Source organism: Alosa sapidissima, chromosome 2 (genome assembly GCF_018492685.1).
Source record: "Alosa sapidissima isolate fAloSap1 chromosome 2, fAloSap1.pri, whole genome shotgun sequence".
Classification (NCBI taxonomy): domain Eukaryota; kingdom Metazoa; phylum Chordata; class Actinopteri; order Clupeiformes; family Clupeidae; genus Alosa; species Alosa sapidissima.
Window position 1 is genome coordinate 34,454,606 of NC_055958.1, and position 22,332 is coordinate 34,476,937.

General features: G+C 41.5%; 1 protein-coding gene and 1 long non-coding RNA gene across 3 annotated transcripts in view; one reads left to right on the forward strand and one right to left on the reverse strand.

Annotated features, from left to right (window-relative positions):
* Window positions 1-22,332, forward strand: part of LOC121693431 — a 103,707-nt gene that overhangs the window by 16,315 nt on the left and 65,060 nt on the right. The window lies entirely within an intron of this gene.
* LOC121693174 (zinc-binding protein A33-like) overlaps window positions 4,085-22,332 on the reverse strand; it is a 45,951-nt gene continuing 27,703 nt past the window's right edge. Inside the window, exons 5-7 of one of the 2 annotated variants that reach the window (XM_042072440.1) lie at window positions 21,107-21,129; window positions 20,903-21,021; window positions 4,085-4,955 (exon numbers count right to left, since the gene is read on the reverse strand). In XM_042072440.1, the coding sequence (XP_041928374.1) occupies window positions 4,417-4,955; window positions 20,903-21,021; window positions 21,107-21,129 (681 nt within the window). In that variant the 3' untranslated portion in view covers window positions 4,085-4,416. The remainder of the gene's footprint in view (window positions 4,956-20,902; window positions 21,022-21,106; window positions 21,130-22,332) is intronic. The other variant, XM_042072449.1, reaches the window with a different exon arrangement.

Genomic DNA, 22,332 nt, shown 5'->3' on the forward strand with positions numbered 1-22,332 from the left:
TCACCTGAAAGTGTGGAAGTGGATGAATGTGTTGTAACAGATGATGAACAATGTGTTGGATTACTGAACCAGATTACCCTGACCTCAGAAATAGTTGATGATTATTGAATGTGAATAAAAGAATGGAAAATGAACCATAACTGCAAACAATGACCTCATAATAAATAATAAAGTGCCATGAATGAAATGTATCAATACAAGTACTTTAGTAGCCTGACCTTGTAAAGTCTAGGGAATTATGCATGTAAAGAATTGTATGTCTCAAAACTGTTTAAATGAATGTATCCAGATTGCATTAAGTGCCATAAGTGTTTGTAACCTGTAAGAATGTAACTGAACTCTCTTGATGACTGTAAGTGTATGTTGTTAAATGTAATGTGTCACATTGTTATAATTGTCATTGAATGTAAACTGTTTGTGTAACCTCTGGAAACTATCTGTAAACCTGAATGTAATGTAGCATCTCCGAAATGTAACCCAGAGAAGTAATGTGTGTCATTTTAAATTGTTGGTTAAGATCAGTGACTTCTAGAATGTATTAGCTATCGTGAGAATATTCCCAGCTATATTCCCAGCTACCGTGAGAATATTCCCAGCTATCGTGGGAACTTCTAGAAGGTTCTAAACTGTCGTGGGAAAGTAGGATTGATTTGCCTTAGGAATTTGTGGGGGCAGGGGCGGACCTGCCATTAGGCATGGTCAGGCAATTGCCTGCATGGGGCCTCGGCCACCAGGGGGCCTCGTCATCCCCCTATCGTATTTCGTATTATTTTTTTTTTTTTTAAATAAATGATCACCGCATCCAAACAATATATTCTAATCCATAATAAAGATTGAAAAATATTTTGCCTCATGATTGCTCATAAACTCATCATAAAATCAAATGACTGCAGGTCCGCTTCCTGTCACCATAGCAGCAACTATCTGAACGAGGTCTTGGTGAGGTGTGGAGTTGAGCGATTGACAGCAGCCATGAAACGTTTCCAGAGTGGAAGTGATAAAAGAAAAAGAAAAAGGGAGGAGGAAGAATTTAGAAAGAAATTGTCTAAATTAACCAACTTCTTCCAGTCGAAGAATTCTTCCACGGAAGAAAGTAATTTGGATAGCTCTTGCACTACATAGCCTATTCTTCTACTGATGATGATTATGATGTTGATCTAAGTGAAACAGTCGTGAGGGACAAGATCACTGTCACTGCCGAAGTCTGCACTGGTGCTGTTGGTGCTGCTACGGACACCATTTCAGTAGCAGAAGCTTTGGGTGCAAACGAAACCAGTACGTGAGTAGCCCTAACACGATACACTACAGTTATCAGTGATGACCCTGCGTTATGGACAAACACCGTAAGAGATGCAGAGCGAGTTGAAATCGTTAAAAAAAGGCCCTGTGCAAATTAAGAACTTTGAATTCCCCAAAAATGCAGATAAACCACCCAGAAGATTCACGGTTGAACATTATTACATGACCATGAAAAATGAAGAAAAAATACACAGAAAATGGCTAGTTTATTCGGTCAGTGCAGACGCTGTTTATTGTTTTGGATGTCGGCTTTTTGGAAGATCGAACACCTCACTTAGTTCGCACGCATACACTCACTCTCACTCTCTCTCTCGCCCTCTCTTCTTCACATAGCTTTCATAGACTCTCATACATAGCTACATAGAGTATATTCACGAAAAGAAGTAGCCTATAACCTGTGTCTCTAGATAAACTCTAGGGTCAAACATCTTTGCACGTTAGCCAACTGTTCGAGACCTAGGCGTAGTCGCTCCTTTTTTCATAAACATCTCAATAAATCCACCACGGAAGCCCGATCAACTTCCAAGGGGGATATTTAAAATAGGAGTAATAGGTTATCTGCGCCGCAGAGGGAAGACGTGCAACTTCGCTCGACAGTAGGTCCCTGCTATCTACAATAACCTCTAGGGGGTATCGTGGGTCTTAACTGCCTAGGCCTGGGGTTACGTCTGAGAAACGGCTGACGTTGACTAGGTTCTGGGGGTTACCTGCAGGGGGCAACCCAAGTTATATGCCATCTTGATGGCTGTGCAGTGGGCAGATCAGCTACGAGATAGGAAGGTGTTAATATGCAGTGACTCTGTGTCTGCAGTCAAAAGCCTTGGAAAGAGAATGTCAAAGGGGCGGCAGGATATTGTTTATGAGATAGGCCTACTATTGGCACTCAATAATGTAGGCAAAAAGGGAGTGAAGGTGTCATTTTTATGGGTACCTGCACATGTGGGAATCAGATGGAATGAGAAGGTGGATGCGTTGGCCAAGGAGGCGACTCGAAAAGAAGCCATAGATGTTCCTCTGACACTGTCTAAGTCTGAAGGAAAGAGTATCGTATGGCAGAATTCTCTTATTAAATGGCAACATCTTTGGGATCAAGACACAAAGGGCAGACATCATTCTCTATTCCATTATTGTATGTGATGTCATTATGTCATTATAGTAGTGTTTCTGACTCAGTTACGGCCTGTGCTAGTGGTAAGCGTAAGGAGGATGTTATCATTACAAGACTGAGAATAGGCCATACATGTCTGAATAGCACACTGTGTATTTTAGGAAAGCATCAGGACGGACTGTGTTCTTGCCAGCAGAGGGAGACTGTTGAACACGTATTGCTATTTTGCAGGAAATATGAAACACATAGGCAAGACTTGTTCAGGTGCCTAAAGCGGTGTGGGCTGAAGGAAGTGTCACTAAAAAGTGTGCTTGATGTGGGCACAAGTGTAAAGGGAAAGCGCCACTTCTTTAAGTTTTTATCTGATACTGGGCTGTATGGGAGAATTTAATTTTGTAGAGCATTAGTCCAGCAGGAGGCAGCAATGCAACATTGTGGATGCCAGCTGCTGTAAAACCTAATAGAAGAAGAAGAAGAAGAAGAATGTTGTGCTGGCTGTCGGAATCAGCAGCACAAATGAGTTCGCTAAAATATTGGTGAGGACAATTTTGTCATCTTAAAATATTGATTAGGACTAGTCCTTAGCGTCCCACCCTAAATCTACGCCCATGGTAGTATCATTAGAGCTGTTTTATCTGTCTGTGGAAATCACACAGTTCTGACTCTGTTTATTCCTCCTTCTCATCGTGTTCAAACTCAGCAAAGCCCAAAGCTCCCTGGTGTAGATTAGACCTGCCATCTGGTTATGAAGGACAGAGACAGAGACACTAACACTGCCAATGCATCAGATTAATATGATTCTTTATTTCATGTGCATGATGATCAAGAGTTCAGTAGTGCAGGAGTTTGTGTTTACTGCAGTGCTCTCAGTCTCTATAGTGCTGTTTAATCTCCAGCATTTCTGACCTCAGATCAGACAGCAGCAGAATTAGCTGGACCTGTGCTGTGTTGCTGCTCTGCAACTGGGAACCTCACAGGTGAGAGAGGAGAGTGTAGTTACACAATAATCACCACTAGATGGCAGAGGCTTTCATCTCTCAGTGACATCTTTAATTAAATGTAACTCATATGAAATTATTTACAAGTGTGCACAGCACAGGTGTTACATATACATTACCAATTTGCAAATAATTAAAATTAAAATAAAATTGTATTTTAATGTATATAGCCAAATGTCACTGTTGCAATGTGTATACAGTGTTCATTGTCTTCCAAAAATGGCCACCAAATTAACCCTCTAATTGAGCTAACTTCTAAAAAGCAGAAATGTCCACATAGTTTACTGAACTGATATTTTGATGTGCTTGTGGCAGTGTGGTCAAAATTAATCCAAGACAAATGGTGTGAGACTGCAGCTTTATTCACGACGCCGGCAGCATGTTACCCACGTGAAATGTCAAAGTAACAAGCCCACACATCTGTGGGTGAAGCCAACTCTTATACCCTTAAAGCAACACCAAAGAGTTTTTTGCACCTTAAAAAAATGTTTCCAAAATTTTTTCTGCGGTTCATCAACTCGTAACAGGGTGAACGGCACTTCTGCATTCGCTTCGCGGCCCTCTATCGGCTATAACCGCACTATGTAAGTTTGCCAGATCGGGTAGCGGATCTGTAGTTCGATGGAATGAGACATAAGAAACTACAAATTTGACTTGCATGATGTCGCAATACATCATAGCCTACTTTCATAAAATCATGCAACAAATTCTACCTTGTGTATGGACATTGTTATTTACAAAGCCGTTGGATAAACAAAGCGTGCATGCGACAGAGGAAAAGTTCTTTGGTGCTGCTTTAACACACACCCACGGAAATCACAAGTTGTCACCCACCAGTGATCACCTAACCATGTTTGTTTTACAGAGATAAGAAATGTTTACCACCCCTCATCCTGAGGGTCACCCCTAGTTCAGTGACACAGGGGTTATCTTTCCTAAGTCAAAACATTCCAACATAGGGGTTTCAGATGCTGCATGTGGGCTCTTGTTCAGACAGAGACAGTTTCTGCTCTAACTGGGCTGCTCTACTGACATAGAGGCCTTCACTGCTACAATACTCAGAGGAAATTCACCAGTATTAAAGTATGGAAACACTCTCTCAGTGAAAGTGTGTGTGAGAGTGTGTATGTGAGTGTTATTATCAGGGTCAGAGAATGACAGCTCTCCTCTGTCCCAGTCCAGCTGCACTCTGATCCTCTGGGGTTTCTTCTCCACTGTGAGGAGAGTGGAGGGCTGTGGTAGAGACCATGTTATATATTTACCATTATTATTAAACAGAGTCCACTTTCCACTCACATTGCCATATTGTCCCTTCCTCTGGAGGGACTCTGTCATCAAACCCACCCACCACCAGGTACTGTCCCCAACCTCCACGTCCCAGCAGTGAGTCCCTGAGTTAAAGCCCTCAGAGCCCAGAACACTGAGATACTTATCAAATCTCTCTGGGTTATCAGGAAGCTGCTGCCTCTCATCACCGCGTGTCATACTGGTCAGATTCTCAGACAGGATGAGTCGTGGGTGTGCAGTGTTAGGATCCAGAGTCACAGGAGCTGCAGAGAGAAAGAACACACACATGAGCTGAACACTGAGTGATGTGTGATGAGGATGTGAATGATGGTCATTATTAATAGTGGTGTTACCAAGTGTAATGGCAGGAGAAGTAGTAACAGTACCAACATACCTAGAGATTGGGATGGTTTTATTTCAGTTAGCCTAATAGCTGGTTTGATATGCATTGAGAGATGATCTTATGGAAAATACCCCATGCCAATCGTGAGATATGTGACCCTGCAAGGCAAAACCAGTCGTCTTGCGCACAGTGCTATTTTGAGGATATCCACGATAAACAAACGTACAGGTTAAAATGTCGAATTTCAGGTTTTTGCATAATTCAACAGTATACAGTCTACACTTTCATATTGTGAACAAATTTCAAATTTCTTTCTTCTTTCATCTTGGCAGATGTAACCGAATATCAATGTGAAAGACTTGCCTTTCAGGGCACGAACGGTCAAAAGCACAAAGTTTTAGAAATATCCTGGCGTCATTTTACAGACTAGGAAAAGTCCATTTTCGAAGCAGTAGCACATTTTAAAAGTGGGCCTGTAGCCTAGCTAGCCTACACAATCTGTGTACATAAAACTTCTTCTCCCCTTACTTCCCCCGAAACACATTAATTATATTCTATAGTGACACCTTATGACTGTCCCAGGTATTAACTAGGGGGCAGAAAATGACACCAGAGAATAGACCTCTCCAGAATAAGTCCCGCCTCCGTAACTTCCGTATCCATCCAACCATTTTGGATTGTCGGTGCCGTTTAAGTAGTATACTATAGACTATACTACTTAAACGGCACCGAAAATCAAAAAATCCAGTGGAAACTAGATGGCAGAAGTGTGTAGGCCAATCGGCCCAGCAGCTTTTTCTACTTTGTCACCTACAGAGTTTGACAGGTACGATCTTTCAAAACGCCATGTTATTTCCCATAGACATTTGACGACCGAAGGTTGGATGGATACGGAAGTTAGGAGGCGGGACTTATTCTGGAGAGGTCTATGTCTAATAAGGGGAGAACCTAACCTGACCCTAGCCAGATGAATTTCGTTCCGCTTAGCTCTGCCTAGCTTCACTCACATCCATCTGGGACCTCTTCCATTGAGATTGATTTTTGCAACCGATTTTATGGTACAGCCAATCAGGACGCAGGGCGGGAGTTTCATAGATGTGACATAGCGTAGAAGCGACTGTGAGACTGTTATTAGCGTCACGGGTTGGCTTCGATGTGAGTGGTTGAAGTAGCACGTCAATAGATGACAGACAAGTGGCTTATTCAATCATATGCAAGCATTTTTTGATAGGCCCAGCCTTCTGAAGCAACACTTCAATGGATCGGTTCCAGATGGATGAGTGGAGCTAGGCGGAGCGAAATTCATCTGGCTAGGGTCAGGTTAGGGAGAACCGCCACTCTGGGGAAACTTCCGGTTTCTGAACTGGTTGCAGTTCCTGTTCTGGTTCCACATGAGGGCGCTCACGAATAAGTGCAGAATGAATGGAGGTCTATGGAGCTGTACCCCTCAAATCCACTTTTCTCGTGATATCATTTTTTGCCCAGAAATTTAAATGTTGCATGCAAAAGAGGGGGCAGAGAAAATACAAACCGCTGAGTATTAAATTTTTTGAGTCACTTATTTGTTCTAAAAAGCCTTTCAAATGCGTCAATGACGTCATTCATTAGCAGAAAGCTAGTGTGTTGTGGGCAACAACGACCCAACCTGTAAGAAATCGAAAGGACGTAAGTACTCGTTCATTCAACTTTTGACCTATAATGACCATTGATCTTGCAGAAACCACAATCCAATCTTCGATTTTTCAACGACAACCAGGTGAAAGAGACACATTTAGCCGTCTAGCTCCATAGACCCCCATTGTTTTTGCACTTATTCGTGATCGCCCCTAGCGGAACTGCAGCAGATTGCAGTTACAATGGAGTTAATAGGGAGTGATCCGGCTCTCCGTAAATGGGCTCTGAAGACACTCACTCGGTTGATAAAACTTGACATAGTAAGTCATCTGCTTCAAAGTCACGCTACCGTAAGGCTGATAATAGCTGTGTCCTCACACTATCGCACGTTACAATTTACTTAAAAGGTGATTTTCTCCCCTTTTGGCGTATCGCGACAGGAGAACCATGCCAATTTTGGATGCGGTTATCTTAGCGATACTTTTTGCAATACCCTCAATATACATATCGTTTGAAAGCTTAGCCAATGGCCGTTCATGTGAGCACATTAACTTAATTTTGTAAATTTTACCAAAACGACTGGTTTCGCTGGGTCACATATGGTAAAGGGTATGTGATGATCTGGGGTTATTTTAATTCCAAAGGCCAAGGGAAATTGATCAGGATGTAAATAACTGGCCTTTAAAAATAAAAATCTGCCTGCCTCTATGGAAATTCAACATAGGTTTAACATAGAGGTATGCACCCTGTATTTAATGAAGAACATTTATTTATTTATGATACATTATTCATTCACAAAAAAAATGGTGTCCTTAAAGGTAAGATTAAGATCCATTTCCAATTTTTTTTTTTTTATTCCCCTTTTTAGTCAACTTTAGCATGGGGTTGAAGACTTTTTATAGGCACTGTATCTGTCAGAACTTTTAAAACCACTTGCTCCATCAAGGTCAGTCTGCTGACCAAGGCCGCCTTGTAGTCCCACCATCAAGGTTAAAGAGCAGTGACGATCGGGCTTTTGCAGTAACTGGCCCTAAACTATGGAAGGAGCTCCCACTACATATAAGACTGGCTCCGTCTTTGCCTGTTTTTAAATCACATCTTAAAACTTACTTTTACTTCCTGGCTTTTAACTTAGTATAAGTGCTTATTTGATCTATGTTATTTTCTATTTTGTTTGTTCTACTGTTTGTCTTTTACATAACTTACTGATATGTTTATTTGTACCACTCCCCCTGCTCTTGTGTGTTGATCATTCATTATCTGTCTATCAGATTTCAACTTTTTGTTATTATGACCGCCGCGCAGAAAAGCGACGGTCATATAGTTTTCTTTTCGTATGAGCAATTTTCCGTCAAGGATTCCCGGGACACTGAAAGACCGGGGTGCACGAAACTTGGTGGGCATGTAGCCCCATAAGGATAGCATGGAACCATTTTTCCATTGTGAAAACATTGTTCCATGCTTGTTTTCCATTTCATTTCCTTTAATGGTTATTTATGGAGTTTATTTCCTCAAAAAACCCTGACGGATAACCATGGTCAAAGTTTTACTCCTCCATAGCATAATTAAGTCCCTTTGATTGCTTCTGGCGAAAATTAAATCCTTAATCAACCAAAACTGATTGATATACACAATGCTAGTAGAATGCTCCATTTACCTGATTGGGATTTATCAACGTTCTACGGTAAAATATTTACATGTAATTCGCTGTAAACATATAATTACCGCTGTCAATGGCAACAGGTTTTGTGCTGCTGATTTAGACACTCTGAATAAGGTATTCTGTTTGCATCAATGTATAGTTAGAAGTGGATGCTATTCGTACCCTGGTGTATATAGTACTGTTATATCTCAACTTTACTGATGAATTAAGGAGATATTGCCGAATTTAATCTAAATAATATGGACCACAGATAGACACGTCTGTTGCTTACTGAGTACGAATTTAATGAACTCCACCTTATCCGCTCTACTCATAATACCCCTGAACATTCTGATGGGGTGTGTTACACATGGACATGACATCCCCCCTTTTCTTAGAATTAAACTCTTTCAGTTACAGAAAAGAAAACTCACAGTTCACAGATCACAATTCACATTTCAGGAATTCTTAAATCATATACTTTCTGGGCAGCCAGATCTGTAACATAACATCTTCACAAAATGAACATGCCAAGCGCCACTGTAGCAAGGCAGCTCAGTTAAATAAGTGGATGGTGAAAGGCAACAGGTAGGATTTAAAGTGATGACGTCTGTACTTGGAGGCTTGCAAATATGAATGTTAACAGACTAACTAGCGTTTGTTAAGCATAATGCTGATTGAAACATAGCCTATTCCATTCAGATAGCTAGGTGGCCACCATGCTCATACTGCACTTTTAATGGCCAACTGCAAACAGAAATGTCATGCTAGCAACAACTCATTACGTGTTTCCATATCCTAACAATGAAGGCTCCTTGTAATAACTTAATATTGTGTTGTCAATGTGGTGCAAACAAACAAGGCTAGAGTGCCTATCAGCCTTATTCATTGTGAGCAATAGCTGGCAAAAGGACGTTATGAGAACCGTTTAGACTCTCTTAAAGTGGCAATGCACCATTTATCAATACTTATCAAGTATAACATCAAGTTAAACATCAAATTGGCAGCATTTCTTTAAAAACATATTCAATAGACACTAATGCACAGTAATAGTGTAAATTATTGGCCTTTTGTTTTGCTTTAGTGGTTTGTGTTTTTTTGTGTGTGTGTGTGTGTGTGTGTGTGTGTGTGTGTGTGTGTGTGTGAGGCTAATTGACAAAAAGAACACTTGCCCTCACCTTTGAGATACATATTTAGTGTTGCTGTGTTGACGTACTGGCTATAATATCACCATGCTGGGCTACCTCTCCCTCTACCTCTATCCAGTGCCGGTTCAGACCTCCATGGGGCCCTAAGCAAAATCCTGCTAAGGGGCCCTCCTACCTGAACTCTGAGCGCCAAAATGTAACCATTTTTTTTATAGTACCATCTGACACCTTAGTGCTCCAAATACAATCATCCCAGCCCATTTTTGGATGTCTATGGAAGTTACCAAATATAGTGTTTTTCCCAATAAAGGGTCTGGGCTATTTGCTTTTGATGCTTGCTGTACATATCTCCTTGCAAAAAATAACTGCAGTTTTTTTAAAGTAGCCTAAAGGGTTCTCAAACCTTTGTGGGCCGGGGGCCCCTCATGGAGTGGAAAATTCTCCAAGGACCCCATCATTGCAACATATAAAACTTAAGTTAATCATGTAGCTGTATAGTCTTTTTTCTGTTAGATGCTTATGTTATATGTATTTTCAAAAAAAAACATAGAGTGCTAATAGAGCGAAGCGGCGGTCATATAGGTTTAGTCAGATTTTTTTTTCTTTTTTTTTTTTTCGCATGCCCAAATTTATAGCTGTACCCGGGACACTGAAAGAACGGGGTACACGAAACTTGGTGGCCATGTAACCCCACATGGATATTATGGAACCATCGTTTTTTGTTTTGATCTGTAGCCCCCCCGCTGGACTGGACCCCCCGAAAGGAGGGTAGGGCAGCGAAGCGGCGGTCATATAGGTTTAGTCAGATTTTTTTTTTTTTTTTCTTTTTCTTTTTTTTTTTCCCATCCCATTACCACTTATTTCATGTATAGCGCCACCTAGTTAAAAATTAAAAAGCAAAAAATTAGGTGTTTTCATCATAATATCTCTGGCTGACAAGGTCAAAACTGTACGAAATTAAAAGTGTAGGATCATTATGACACCCTCCGAATGCATGCCAAGTTTTGTGTACTTTCATTCATGGGGGGCCTTACAATAAAATAATTTATGTGTACATTTAGTGACGTACACCAACAAGGATTCCCGGGACACTGAATGACCGGGGTACACAAAACTTGGTGGGCATGTACCCCCACATGGATAGCATGGAACCGTCATTCTTCGTTTTGATCTGTAGCCCCCCCGCTGGACTGGACCCCCCGAAAGGAGGGTAGGGCAGACACAGTTCTCTGTGAATATCTTGAGAACTGTAGGGCCTAGGATGACCAATTTTTTCCGTATGTTTGCCTCCAGGGGTCATGTTAACCCATTCCATGTGCACACATGTGCATAAACAGATACACACGCACACACATACATTTACAGTAATCATACGTATGACACATACTCACACAGTAGACATATGTACGCATGCATGCACATGCACAAACACACATACGCAGGCAAACACACAAGCACGCACATACACACACACACCCACACCCATAAACATAAATTTGTACACGCACACATGCACACAATTCAAGAATTTTTCCCGTCATCTACTCCCTGAATTTTTGGTCATTGATACCCGGGACACCGAACCACCGGGGTACATGAAATTTGGTGGGTATGTAGCCCCACTAGACTTTTACGGAAAAATTTAATTTCGTCCCCGGGGTTCAGTAGGATTAAAAGAAAGCCAAAATAAATATTCATCATCATCATCATGGCTGCATTTTCAGTATTGGCGAGAAGTAGTCGTTTGTCCACTAGATGGCGCATCGTTGCAGTGAGACGTAATTTTGTTGGACGTTAAAAGTGGGTTGGAAAAAACAATGGACGCTTCATACAAGGACTGTAATTTACTGCAGCGAACATCTAATAAGGATAGGACGATGTTCACATGAAGTGTAATTCCCATTTCTTCTTGAAGCCGAAATAAAACTCAGGATGTTTATCGGACATGCTTGGTTTTTACTGCAGGTACGTTAATCTTGTAATATCAATAAGGACCTAGGTAATGTTACCGTTAGCGTTGGTTGAGTGATGGAGGCATTTGATTTATTGCATTTGTAGAAAACTATAAATGCGGTTATACCAAGCAAATGTATAGCAGCACTGTTTGTATCTTTCGACTGTCATTAATTGCACGTGCTACAAAATCATTCTGTGCAATGGAAGATTTACCAACGTTACACCGGTCTGATACAGTTTTGCCTATACATGCGTGAGACTGAGACGCCTGTTTATTTTGTTTTAAGTGCGTGCATGGTGTGAGAGGGGAATCGATGTGCTTTGATTACAGCTTGGTAGTTGTAGTCTTGTGAAATTAAAAAGCACGTGTGTGTGAAGTATCCAAACAATGACACCTTCATTTCATTATGGCTGCTTTAGCAACACACCTTAAGCTACTGTGTAGTGGGTCCCATTTAGAAGTGGCTACTTCATTCGCGCTTTCCTTGACTCATGGAGCTGCTTGAATGTTATTACAATTTTTCGCCACGATATGACAGTTTAAGTCCGCTTGATACTGTAAGGCGTAAGCCATTTGTTTCCAAAGGAGATTTTATTTGTGTCGCCAGCATAGCCTATTGGCAATTTATGTTGTAAATAGGCCTACCTTATAATCCTACCTGTAGCTTAGGGAAGGTAACAGCTTTCTATTAGGATCTAGTTTGTTATTGACCGTTTTGTCATAACTCCCTGATGCATTTTTGCATTTAGAATAACCAGAGCGTGCATATCTCAATCGGAAAATTAAACAATATCGGGTGCCTATGGACTAGGCTGGGTGAACCCAGCCTGATCTGCCCGCTATTTATTTTTTGATTTCTTAAAAGATTGAGCTTGGTCTGATGAAAGCCAGACTAGCCATGGACCTCAGTTAAACAATGCAAGGGAACATGAATCAGCCTATATTTTCACTAACAATAACGGACAAAAGCTCTTCAACTTTGGCCCGTTAAAGTGTGTATGAACAGTCTATCGACGCATTTCATCAAGGCCCATTTGCACCACTGGTTAGATGTAAAACAGCATTTCGTTTCAGACTAGGCTACTGTTACTTAATTTGTGCATTAACAATAACGTTTCAGACTAGGCCTACTGTTACTTAATTTGTGCATTGACAATAAAGTATTACATGAACTAAAGATGACTAAAATCTTATGTAGAAGAAGAAACATTCACAAAAAATCCATCCATCCAAAAATGACCTTTGTTTTTGATAGCTGTTGAAAACGGCATGGAACTGACAGAGATGTTTTTGTTTAAAAATAAATAAATAAATAAATAAATAAATAAATAAATAAATAAATAACATTATGGTGATACCTTTTGCTTTTCCCAAATACAATGTAGCCTACAGGTGTAAGTGACCTTTCATCAATCCAGTTGCAATGGATGAACTGTGATGAACTGCCCTACTTGCGATTGTTTAGAGATTTTAAAGGTTTTATAACAATGCTACATCTTCTTTGGCTATTCTACAATCTATTCACCTTTTCAGCACCAGTAGGCTACTTTCTGTGCAGCCGCACACACACACTCAGGCATGCCAAACAAGCATACACAAAAGTTTCAAGAGTGGGGGATGGAGTAAAATATGGAGACAAATTGAAGTGTGATTTATTTTCGCGGAACGGCTGTACAGGACTGAGCGGCGGTCATATTTTGTACCGCTATGCGGTACATCTAGTTTCATGTATAGCGCCACACATGTGCACAAACAGATACACACACCCACACACATACATTCACAGTAATCATACATACGTATGACACATATGTACGCATGCATGCACAGGCACATACGCAGGCACACACACAAGCACGCACACACACATACACACACACACAAACACACACACACACACACACACACACAAATAACATAAACATGTGCACACATGCACGCAATTCAAGAATTTCTCAGAATTATGAACAGGCAAGATGGAGGTGGGGTTGTATAAAATGAATTTTACATGTGAAATCTATGAACTAATCATGTTTTGGTACTTGTTGTTTAGCAGGTACCAGTGAGATTTGAGTGTGGATAATGCAATTTAGTGAGACAGTTAGAATCATATAGGCCTTTCAGCGTGATTTATTTTTGTGGAAAAAATGTGCTGGACTGGGCGGCGGTCATATTTTGTACCGCTCTGCGGTACATCTAGGTGCTTGCTCAGATTTGAGGTGGAGTTTTTCCGCTGTAGACAACATTTTTCTTCCCACGTGTGTACAGCATTAATGTTTTTTTTTCGTAATGTCTGAACTGCAATGAATTAAATGCTCCATGTTCGCACTCTCTCCTGCACGCCATGTCTTGCACACGTGTGTCTGTTGTTTACATCTATGTCGCACAGCTATACCCTACATCATTGTCACGAGTTAGTCACAAAATCCCAAATTCTTTTACTGTCTATGGCAAAATCACGGTTTAGTAACGCAGTAACGCAGGCTGCTTGCAAGAAAGTAAACGTAATCTAATTACTGTTTTTGCAATTGTAATCCCTTACTTTACTTGTTACTTGAAAAAAGTAATTGGATTACAGTAACGCATTACTTCTAACGCATTACTGCCCATCACTGGTCAAATGTAGGCCTATTGTGTTGAACACAATAGTGTTTGCTTCACATAACTTTCATTTTGTTGGCGGTTAATTAATAGTAAAGTGTTTTGACGCACAGTATTGATGTAACAGCAGATCAATTGGGCAAATACTGATACTGTAGCATTTTTTGCCATATAAGACAATTTCATATTGCCCGCTTGCTTACGACGAGACTCAGGCTGCGCAGTCGGCACCCGCTTCCTTATTTGAGTTTTGGGTTGCCAGGTTTTAGCCTATGACAAAATGGTTGAAATTGAAGTGATCGTGTATGTGTAGGGTGTATTTCATACACAATCTGGCAACCTGAATGGATCAATGATTCAAAAATTAAGTTTGATGGCCATGCAAATTACGGGAGTTTTCCGGGAGAAATAACAAAACGGGAAGGTGCTGGGAGATGACCTTGAAATACGGGAGAAACCCGGGAAAAACGGGAGTATTGACAGGTATGAGTGACACCCTCAGTGTGTTTGAAATGTCCAGTCGATTGCGCAATTTGGTCTTAGTTGCAGTCATTGCCGAAAACCCGGCCTCGCATAGATACGTGGTGGGAAATGGTAGCAACGTTTTCAGCGCTTTTACGGCTATCTCGGGATATTCTGCTTTGGTTTTCACCCAAAAACCCGCCAGAGAGGTTTCCTCATAGCCTACACACTCTTAAGACCACCGTCATTTGCAATTTCGATCAACTGCTCTTCCTCCTGCGCTGAGAAGTTAGGACTATTCGGGATATTGACAAATGGGTTGCGGACCCACTCATTGGTTTGCCGTGGATCTTTGGAGGATGGGAAGTAACGCTCAAACTCATTTGAAAGCACAACAAGGTGATCGCGCACCAGCTGCGAGAGAAAGGGCCCTGCCTCAGTCTCTCCCAAAATCCCCACTACTGTTTGGAACATATCAAATACACCCCGGTCCACTCGTCGTCCCCACAAATCAAGCTTGGCTTTAAATGCAGCGACTTTATCTGCCAGTTTAAAGGCAGTCATCATTCTCCCCTGCAGGGACAGGTTGAGGTCATTAAGCAACCCGAATATGTCACACAGGTAACCGAGTTTTGACACCCAGCCCTCATCACTAAAATATGCAGCTAACGGTGACTTCTTTTCTGTAAGAAATCTCTGCAGCGGCCCTCGCAACTCAAACACTCTGGCCAGTGACCTGCAACCAACCAACTTGGATAGCGTACCACGGTGACCCATTCACCCTCTCTAACAACTGTGCCTCAATATCCTCTGACATATCATCAATTCGCCTATGGACAGTGCTTGCAGAAAGCGGTACCTGAGCTATTTTTTTAGCTGCAGCCTCCTCAAGGACTTCATTGCACATGCCTTTACCAGCAGGCAGAATGAACTCTTCCCCAATAGTAAAGGGCTTCTTAGATTTAGCAACTATGTAAACTATAGTAAAGGGTTTCTTAGATTTAGCCACTATGAGGCTTTTAGCGCAGCCACGTTCACTACTAAATGTACACATAAATTATTTTATTGTAAGGCCCCCCATGAACGAAAGTTCACAAAACTTGGCATGCATTCGGAGGGTGTCATAATGATCCTACACGGGGATCCTACATAAGTGGTAATGGGATGGGTTGACATGTCCCCTTAAGACCAACATACAAAAAATGTGGACCTCCTAGGCCCTACTGTTCTCGAGATATTCACAGAAAACTGTCTCTGGCCACCTACAGGCCAGTTGGTGTATAGTAACATAAATTAATTTATTGTATGGCCCCCATGAACGGAATTCCACAAAACTTGGCGTGCATTGAGAGGGTGTCATAATGATCCTACACTTCCAATTTCGTGCAGTTTTGACCATGTTAGGTCACAGATACCTGTGATTACAACACCTCATTTTTACTTTTTGTTTATAACTAGGTGGCGCTATACATGAAATGAGTGGTTATGGAATGGGTTGACATGCCCTCTTAAGATCAAAATACAAAAAAAAGGTGGTCCTCCTAAACCCTACGGTTCTCGAGATATTCACAGAAAACTGTGTCTGCCCTACCCTCCTTTCGGAGGGTCCAGTCCAGCAGGGGGGCTACAGATCAAAACGAAAAACGATGGTTCCATGCTATCCATGTGGGGCTACATATAAGCAACGGCAGCGGCGGACTGATATTACCTAGGATTGGAGTGTGCTAACCTAGCACCTGCGAACTCTGCAACTAGAAGGACTGGACCTTTAATTCTCTGACTCATGGTATTTTCATCGGCAAGGGAAGCTCAAGTAAGACCTGTTGCTGCATGCTTGTACAATCCGGTGTGGCTGTGTGAATGGGCTAACGTCACTAGTGCGACTGATGGGTTTGTAGTTGTTGGAATTACGATCTGTCACAATGTTGTAATTCAATAGTTACGAAACAAACTGCAATTGTCTTTACATGATAAAATTGTCTTTAATATTGACAAACATCATATGGGTAATTCAAGGCACAAGTCGATCGGGACCAGAAAACAATTTCTTTCACCATTGACTGCTGTTCATAATTTTTTTAAAGATAAGTCCCATGGTGACTAACGGAAGGGGTGTGACTTCGGCTTTCTATATGTGATATCTTTAAGAACTTGTTGACTGGGGCTGTTGCAGTCTGAGAACAAACTTCCGCTAATTGTTTTTGTAAGTTGTACCAACTTAAGTGTGATTTACTGAGAATTCTGAGTCCGTGTTAGTTGTGCCATTATGTCCTCCTTACAATACTTACAGTGGGCATCGCTTTCAAATGACCACTTCATTCGCGCATTACGCGGCGTGAAGCTGCGTGAAGCTTTAGTACCACTTTCAGCCACTGTACATCGCTCTGTCTGCCGTCCCTTATATAATTGTTGCCGAGAGTAATCCCAGCCTACGAATTCAATAACAAAATAAATCATGCATAATTAAACATTACCTCGATTTAGGCTACTTGGGTATGGCTTAAGGCTTGACTACACGAAAATCGAAATCGAAATTTGCTGTCTACATTATTGTCAGTGTTGGGGTTAACGCAACTACGCAAATCAAAACAGTGGTGTGATAATTGAGCCAGTAGAGAAATAACTGTTCAGAATTAATCTGTAGCCTTGGGTAGGCTTCTGCAGAAAACAATGTTGTTGCCGATTTAATACTATCTGGCGACGTTTTTAACAGGCTAGACAATAGAGGCTTAGACAACTATGACCCACGTTTTGGTTTCGTAAATTAATTTGCCCTACTTCTTGACTGCAATGTAGTCAATTGACTGCTTGACATGTCATTTTTATTTTTCTGTACGATAAACAGTTACATCTGCTTTATGCCGCAGAATTACATTCATATTTGGCTGACTGCAGACGCGCCACTTCCCTCCCCATATTCCAATATTAAGATAGTATGAAGTGCTTTTTGTATAGGCTACTATCATAAAAAAATAGTTAAAACGAATAGCTATTTGCAATTTGACAAAACACTGGTCCTCATTTTGCGAATGCGAGGACGATATGAGCCTGTTGCATTTAGTTAGATGTCCGAGTCACGCATAATGTTTGAAAACCACTGGCTCGTAATCACAATAATTTAACACACGACAGTTGGATAACCTACTTCATCATGTCCCCATGCCTACATTTTTGTGAGTAGCATAGAGATCGTTAAAAACAATAAAGTATGGCTCTCCGTTTGTGACATCGAAAACTTATATTTTTAATAGACTACCGTCGAAGATGCTGACTTGCAAAAGCCTCGGGATAACACGTTATCTCCACTATCATCAGTCATGCCCCTTGATCAAAGTGGTGAATGAAATAAAAGTTTGAGAACCACTGGCTTAACAAGTTACCTGCAGTCCAGAACACAGAATCTGTTGCAATATTCTGATGATCGGCGATGATATCGGCAAATGTTTGTTTTCCAAAGTAAGACTTTCACTTCACCATGCACCTTCGACAATACCTGGCCTACCTGGTATCATTACAAACATTATTCTGTGTCCTAAAACTGGCATATTTTATGGCATTGTGTCATGTAAGTTCGTTGCAAAATCTAGAGAAATGTGTGAGGTGGTCAGCGGGGGACAATTGAGACACACATTGGATTGTGTTATTACTTGAACATTCCACACTATCCACAGCTGTGGTAGGCCTATCAGGGGCAGGAGGATTACTGTCAGCGCAGGCTTTATATAAAATTCTTCAACAGAAGGCCTCGAATGTTGTCTTGTTTGTGGAGCGCTTTGCTTCGCTTCTGTATTTTCGGCTTCATTGAAAATGAGGGCTTCCCTCAATGACCCTCCGAGAATAAATAAAGGTTGAATGAATGAATGAATGCAGGCTTGCCCAAAATAAAGGCATGTGATTTGCGCAGCCTACAGTAAATAACAGGCCCGCCAGAATGTGCGTTATGATGCTTTTTTACGAGCAAGATGTTTTTGGTACCCTAGGCACACTGCATGTTCTTAAATAACAATGATCATCAGTAATATTCGACCATTAATTTGGGTAAATGGGCAAGCGTGACCACCTTGATTGGCTGATTGGCTGATGATTGTAACGCGGGCATGATTCCAAACACCTCCCTTAAGATGATGAGTGACAGGTCTCAGAATGCGTGCGCTACACAAGGACGGAAGATGATGAATAACTGGGGCCATAGGCTATTCACAAAGGCTTTTATCTTACTACTAGGAGTAGGCTACTCCTAAATCGCACTTAAAGATTTTAGATTGGAGTTTTCTCTTAAAAGTTATTCACAAAGCCTTTCAGACAACTCCTAAACTAGGAGTGAGTCTTCGTGGCTATGGATGACGTCATTACTCATGCACGAGCTTGACTGAAGTGACCACCTCTATTGGCTGACGATTGTAACGCGGGAATTCCAAACACCTCTCTTCCGATGATGACTGACAGGTGACAGGTCGGAGAATGCGTGCGCTACACAAGTAGTGCGAAGGACGGAAGATGATTAATAACTGAATAAAAAGGCCTAGCCTAAATTAATAAAGAATAAGGCACAACAAATAGCTTAGTAGCCTAATGAAACATAGGCCTATGGATTGATGCAGTAGACTTTAGACAGTAGACTGCAGTAGACCTTTGCAACATTATTACATTAATCTGTCACCATATCCCTAGGCTACGTTTGCAAAGAGGAGAACATTTTAATTTGATTCACAATGAAACGTTACATTTCATTTACATGTTAACAATGAGTAGTTTGTGTTGTTGTTGGTGGCGTTATTGCATCCCTTTTATGAATGCAAAATTGTTCCCTCGCGATTGGAAGCTCCTGTTGCGCATAGGCTATTTCAAAACATCGCAACGTAAAATGCCACAAAAAAGCTGTTTATGAATAGGTCTTAGTGAGTTAGGAGTCCTCTCGACTTAAGCTGTCCCAGACTTAGGTGCTACTTTTAGGTCTAAAATGTTTCGTGAATTACTTTTTGTGAAAAAATTAAGAGTCCTAAAGTTAGGAGTGACACGCCCATTATTTTTAGGAGTTGCTCCTAAATTCGCCAGTTAGGAGCTACTTTTAGCCTTAAAATTCTTTGTGAATATGGCCCCTGAATAAAAAGGCCTAGCCTAAATGAATCAAGGCAAAACAAATAGCCTAGTAGCCCAATGAAACATACGGATTGATGTAGTATCTTGTAACATTATTAAATTATTCTGTTACTATGCCTACGTTTGCAAAAGAGAACATTTTAACTTGATTCACAATAATGTTACGTATAATTTACATGTTGACAATGATTAGCCTAGTTTTGGTTGTTGTTGGCGGCGTTATTGCATGTTAGTTATGCCTACAATGCAAAATTGCTTCCTCGCGATTGGAAGCTCCTGTAGCTGCATAGGATTTCAAAACCGCAGGTTTGTGAATAGGTCTGTGAGTAAGGAGTCCTCTTGACTTCTTTTAAGCTGTCAGAGGTGGGAAGGTGTGATTTTTTGGGGGAAGGGCCGGATTAACTGGGCACAATTGTCTGATGGCCCCCCTTACCCCCAGCCAACGTGAATCGGGTGGTTAGTTAATAGGCCTATCGTGAAGATTTTTCCTGCCATCTAAGGCACGAGCGCATCTGTGAGGCCAAGCCTCACCAAGTAGCTCGTTTGTTTACAACTAACATTCCATTTAATTAAACTGCTTTATAGGCTATGCCGAAATAGTTTTCAACATTTTGAATATTAGTGTCGGGTGAATTGAAATGTTCTCAGAGTAGCCTTATGGCTGAAAGCTGCTTGGGATCCTCCCCGTCAAGCAATATAACCATACAAACGCGCTTCCTGCACTCATTGTTTCAAAAGGAGTAATTTTGGCTTGGTATGCCCAATAAAAATAAATTAACGCAACGCAACACAACACAACACAGACCCCGCTTCTCTCGCGTCAGTCACTGACATGAACGAAACACAGAACCCGCTTCTCTCACGGCAGTCACTGAGTCCTTAGATTAGTTGGTAGTTAGGATTTGATGATTTAACCTATTATTATATTTGAGTTCTTCACTGTCAATTTCAAATGTTTGTGTGCATCATGTACACGTATGCTTATCTGCTTCTCCAGACATGAACAAACTCATCTGGCACGTCTCTCTCTACAATGCCGGCCCCAAGCACATAATCCCACCCAGTCTCCTGCTCAAGGTGTCTTCCTGTTTAAAGGGACTTTTTCTCCCATTTTTTCTCCCAAGGTCCCATTTCCACATCTGTATCACAGGGGCAGTGTGTAGGATGTGTTTGATTAATGGAAGTTGGTTCTGCTCTGTTTGTTTGTTTGAGATGTGGATTTTATCTGCTATATCCCCTAGACAAATAGACCTACTACTGTGCTATATGTTTAGGTAGCACAGTCTATCCAAGTACTCCTAAGATTGATTGTGTGTGTTTATTTATTTTTAAACAGTACTTACTGTACTGAACAGTCTCCTGCATCTTCTCCCAGACTCTGAACTTCAGGTTGCCCAGGTGCTTTGCCACATTGATCAGAGCTCCTGAAACCCTCTCTGGATCCTGCAGTGTGCACTGGGCTCTGGAATAACATTCAGGAGTCAGTGCTGCTGTGTGTTTGGGTTCAGAACCACGGAGAAGAGAGAGACAGGAGGCAGATCACTCACCTTTCCACTGTGCTCTTGTAGTTCTGGAAAATAAAAAAGAGAGTAGGTTGAACATTATTGGTACAATAAGGTCTTTTTGTAGAGTGGACACATCCTACACATAAGTATTTTTGTTTTGTTACTGACTGACCAGTTGGTGCATAGCAGGCATAATGAAAAGATGGACGCCTTACTTAAGGGCACAACGGTGGAAGCCAGGAATCAAACCGACAATTTGAAGGCTATTGCACACTAGCCCAGCTCCTTAACAACTACACCACTACCACCTAGTTCAACACACCCCTGATATCCATAAATGCTGCCAGCAGAGACTCTCTTCTGTCTCAAACTCAAAGCCCTTTCTGTTGCCCCCCGTCACCTGCTACTGCTGTACCAGATCATATCCAACCCATTCTACTCTACTGCTCCCCCTGCTGCTTCAATATGATAACTACATCCTACTGCCTCCACCTCATACTCTACGTGTCACCCACACTGCATCCAAAATAACTGGCCTCCTCACCCCCAACCTATCAGACCTCAACAGTAAAGCCACCAAACACAGAGCAGAGACAATGGTGCTGAATCCCAAAGTGAGCCCTGAGGACTAAGGACTAAAGACTCACAAACTTAATTGATAGGTGCCAAGTGAGTGAGTGTGTGAGGCCACATGGGCTCAGATGGGTATAAATGGGTTTGGGACAGCACTTCACAAGATCACATGTTACCTTGGCGACATTTCATAACAAAGATTTTGCAGACACTTGCCGGTTTGTGAGTTTTCATTTTAAGTTTGTTGCTTTTCACACAACCTGGGCACAGGAGCCGGCTGCCTTATTCCCTATGGTCTCTGCGGTAAATGTCACACCGCTTTGATATTTATGGGTAATTCCCTTTGGTGAAGTCTGCACTGACGCAGACTCACGGAAAGGGCTCAGTAAGTGTGTACTCAAACCCTCACACCCTTTGAAATGAGACATTGGAATAGCCCTTACGAATTTCACAAGAACACGCAGCAAAGTTTGTGAGTCTGTGAGTCCAGACTTTAGAATAGGGCCACTCACTTAGCACCTGAGATCAATTAAGTCTGTGAGTCTTTAGTCCTTAGTCCTCAGGGCTCACTTTGGGATTCAGCCCATATCTGCATAATGAGTCATGGTGGAGCTGGAGCTGGTGAAGCGCGTCTCATCTACAAAAACTCAAAAAAGGAAAACAATACACCAAGAATTTGAAATTATTTGCTTTAA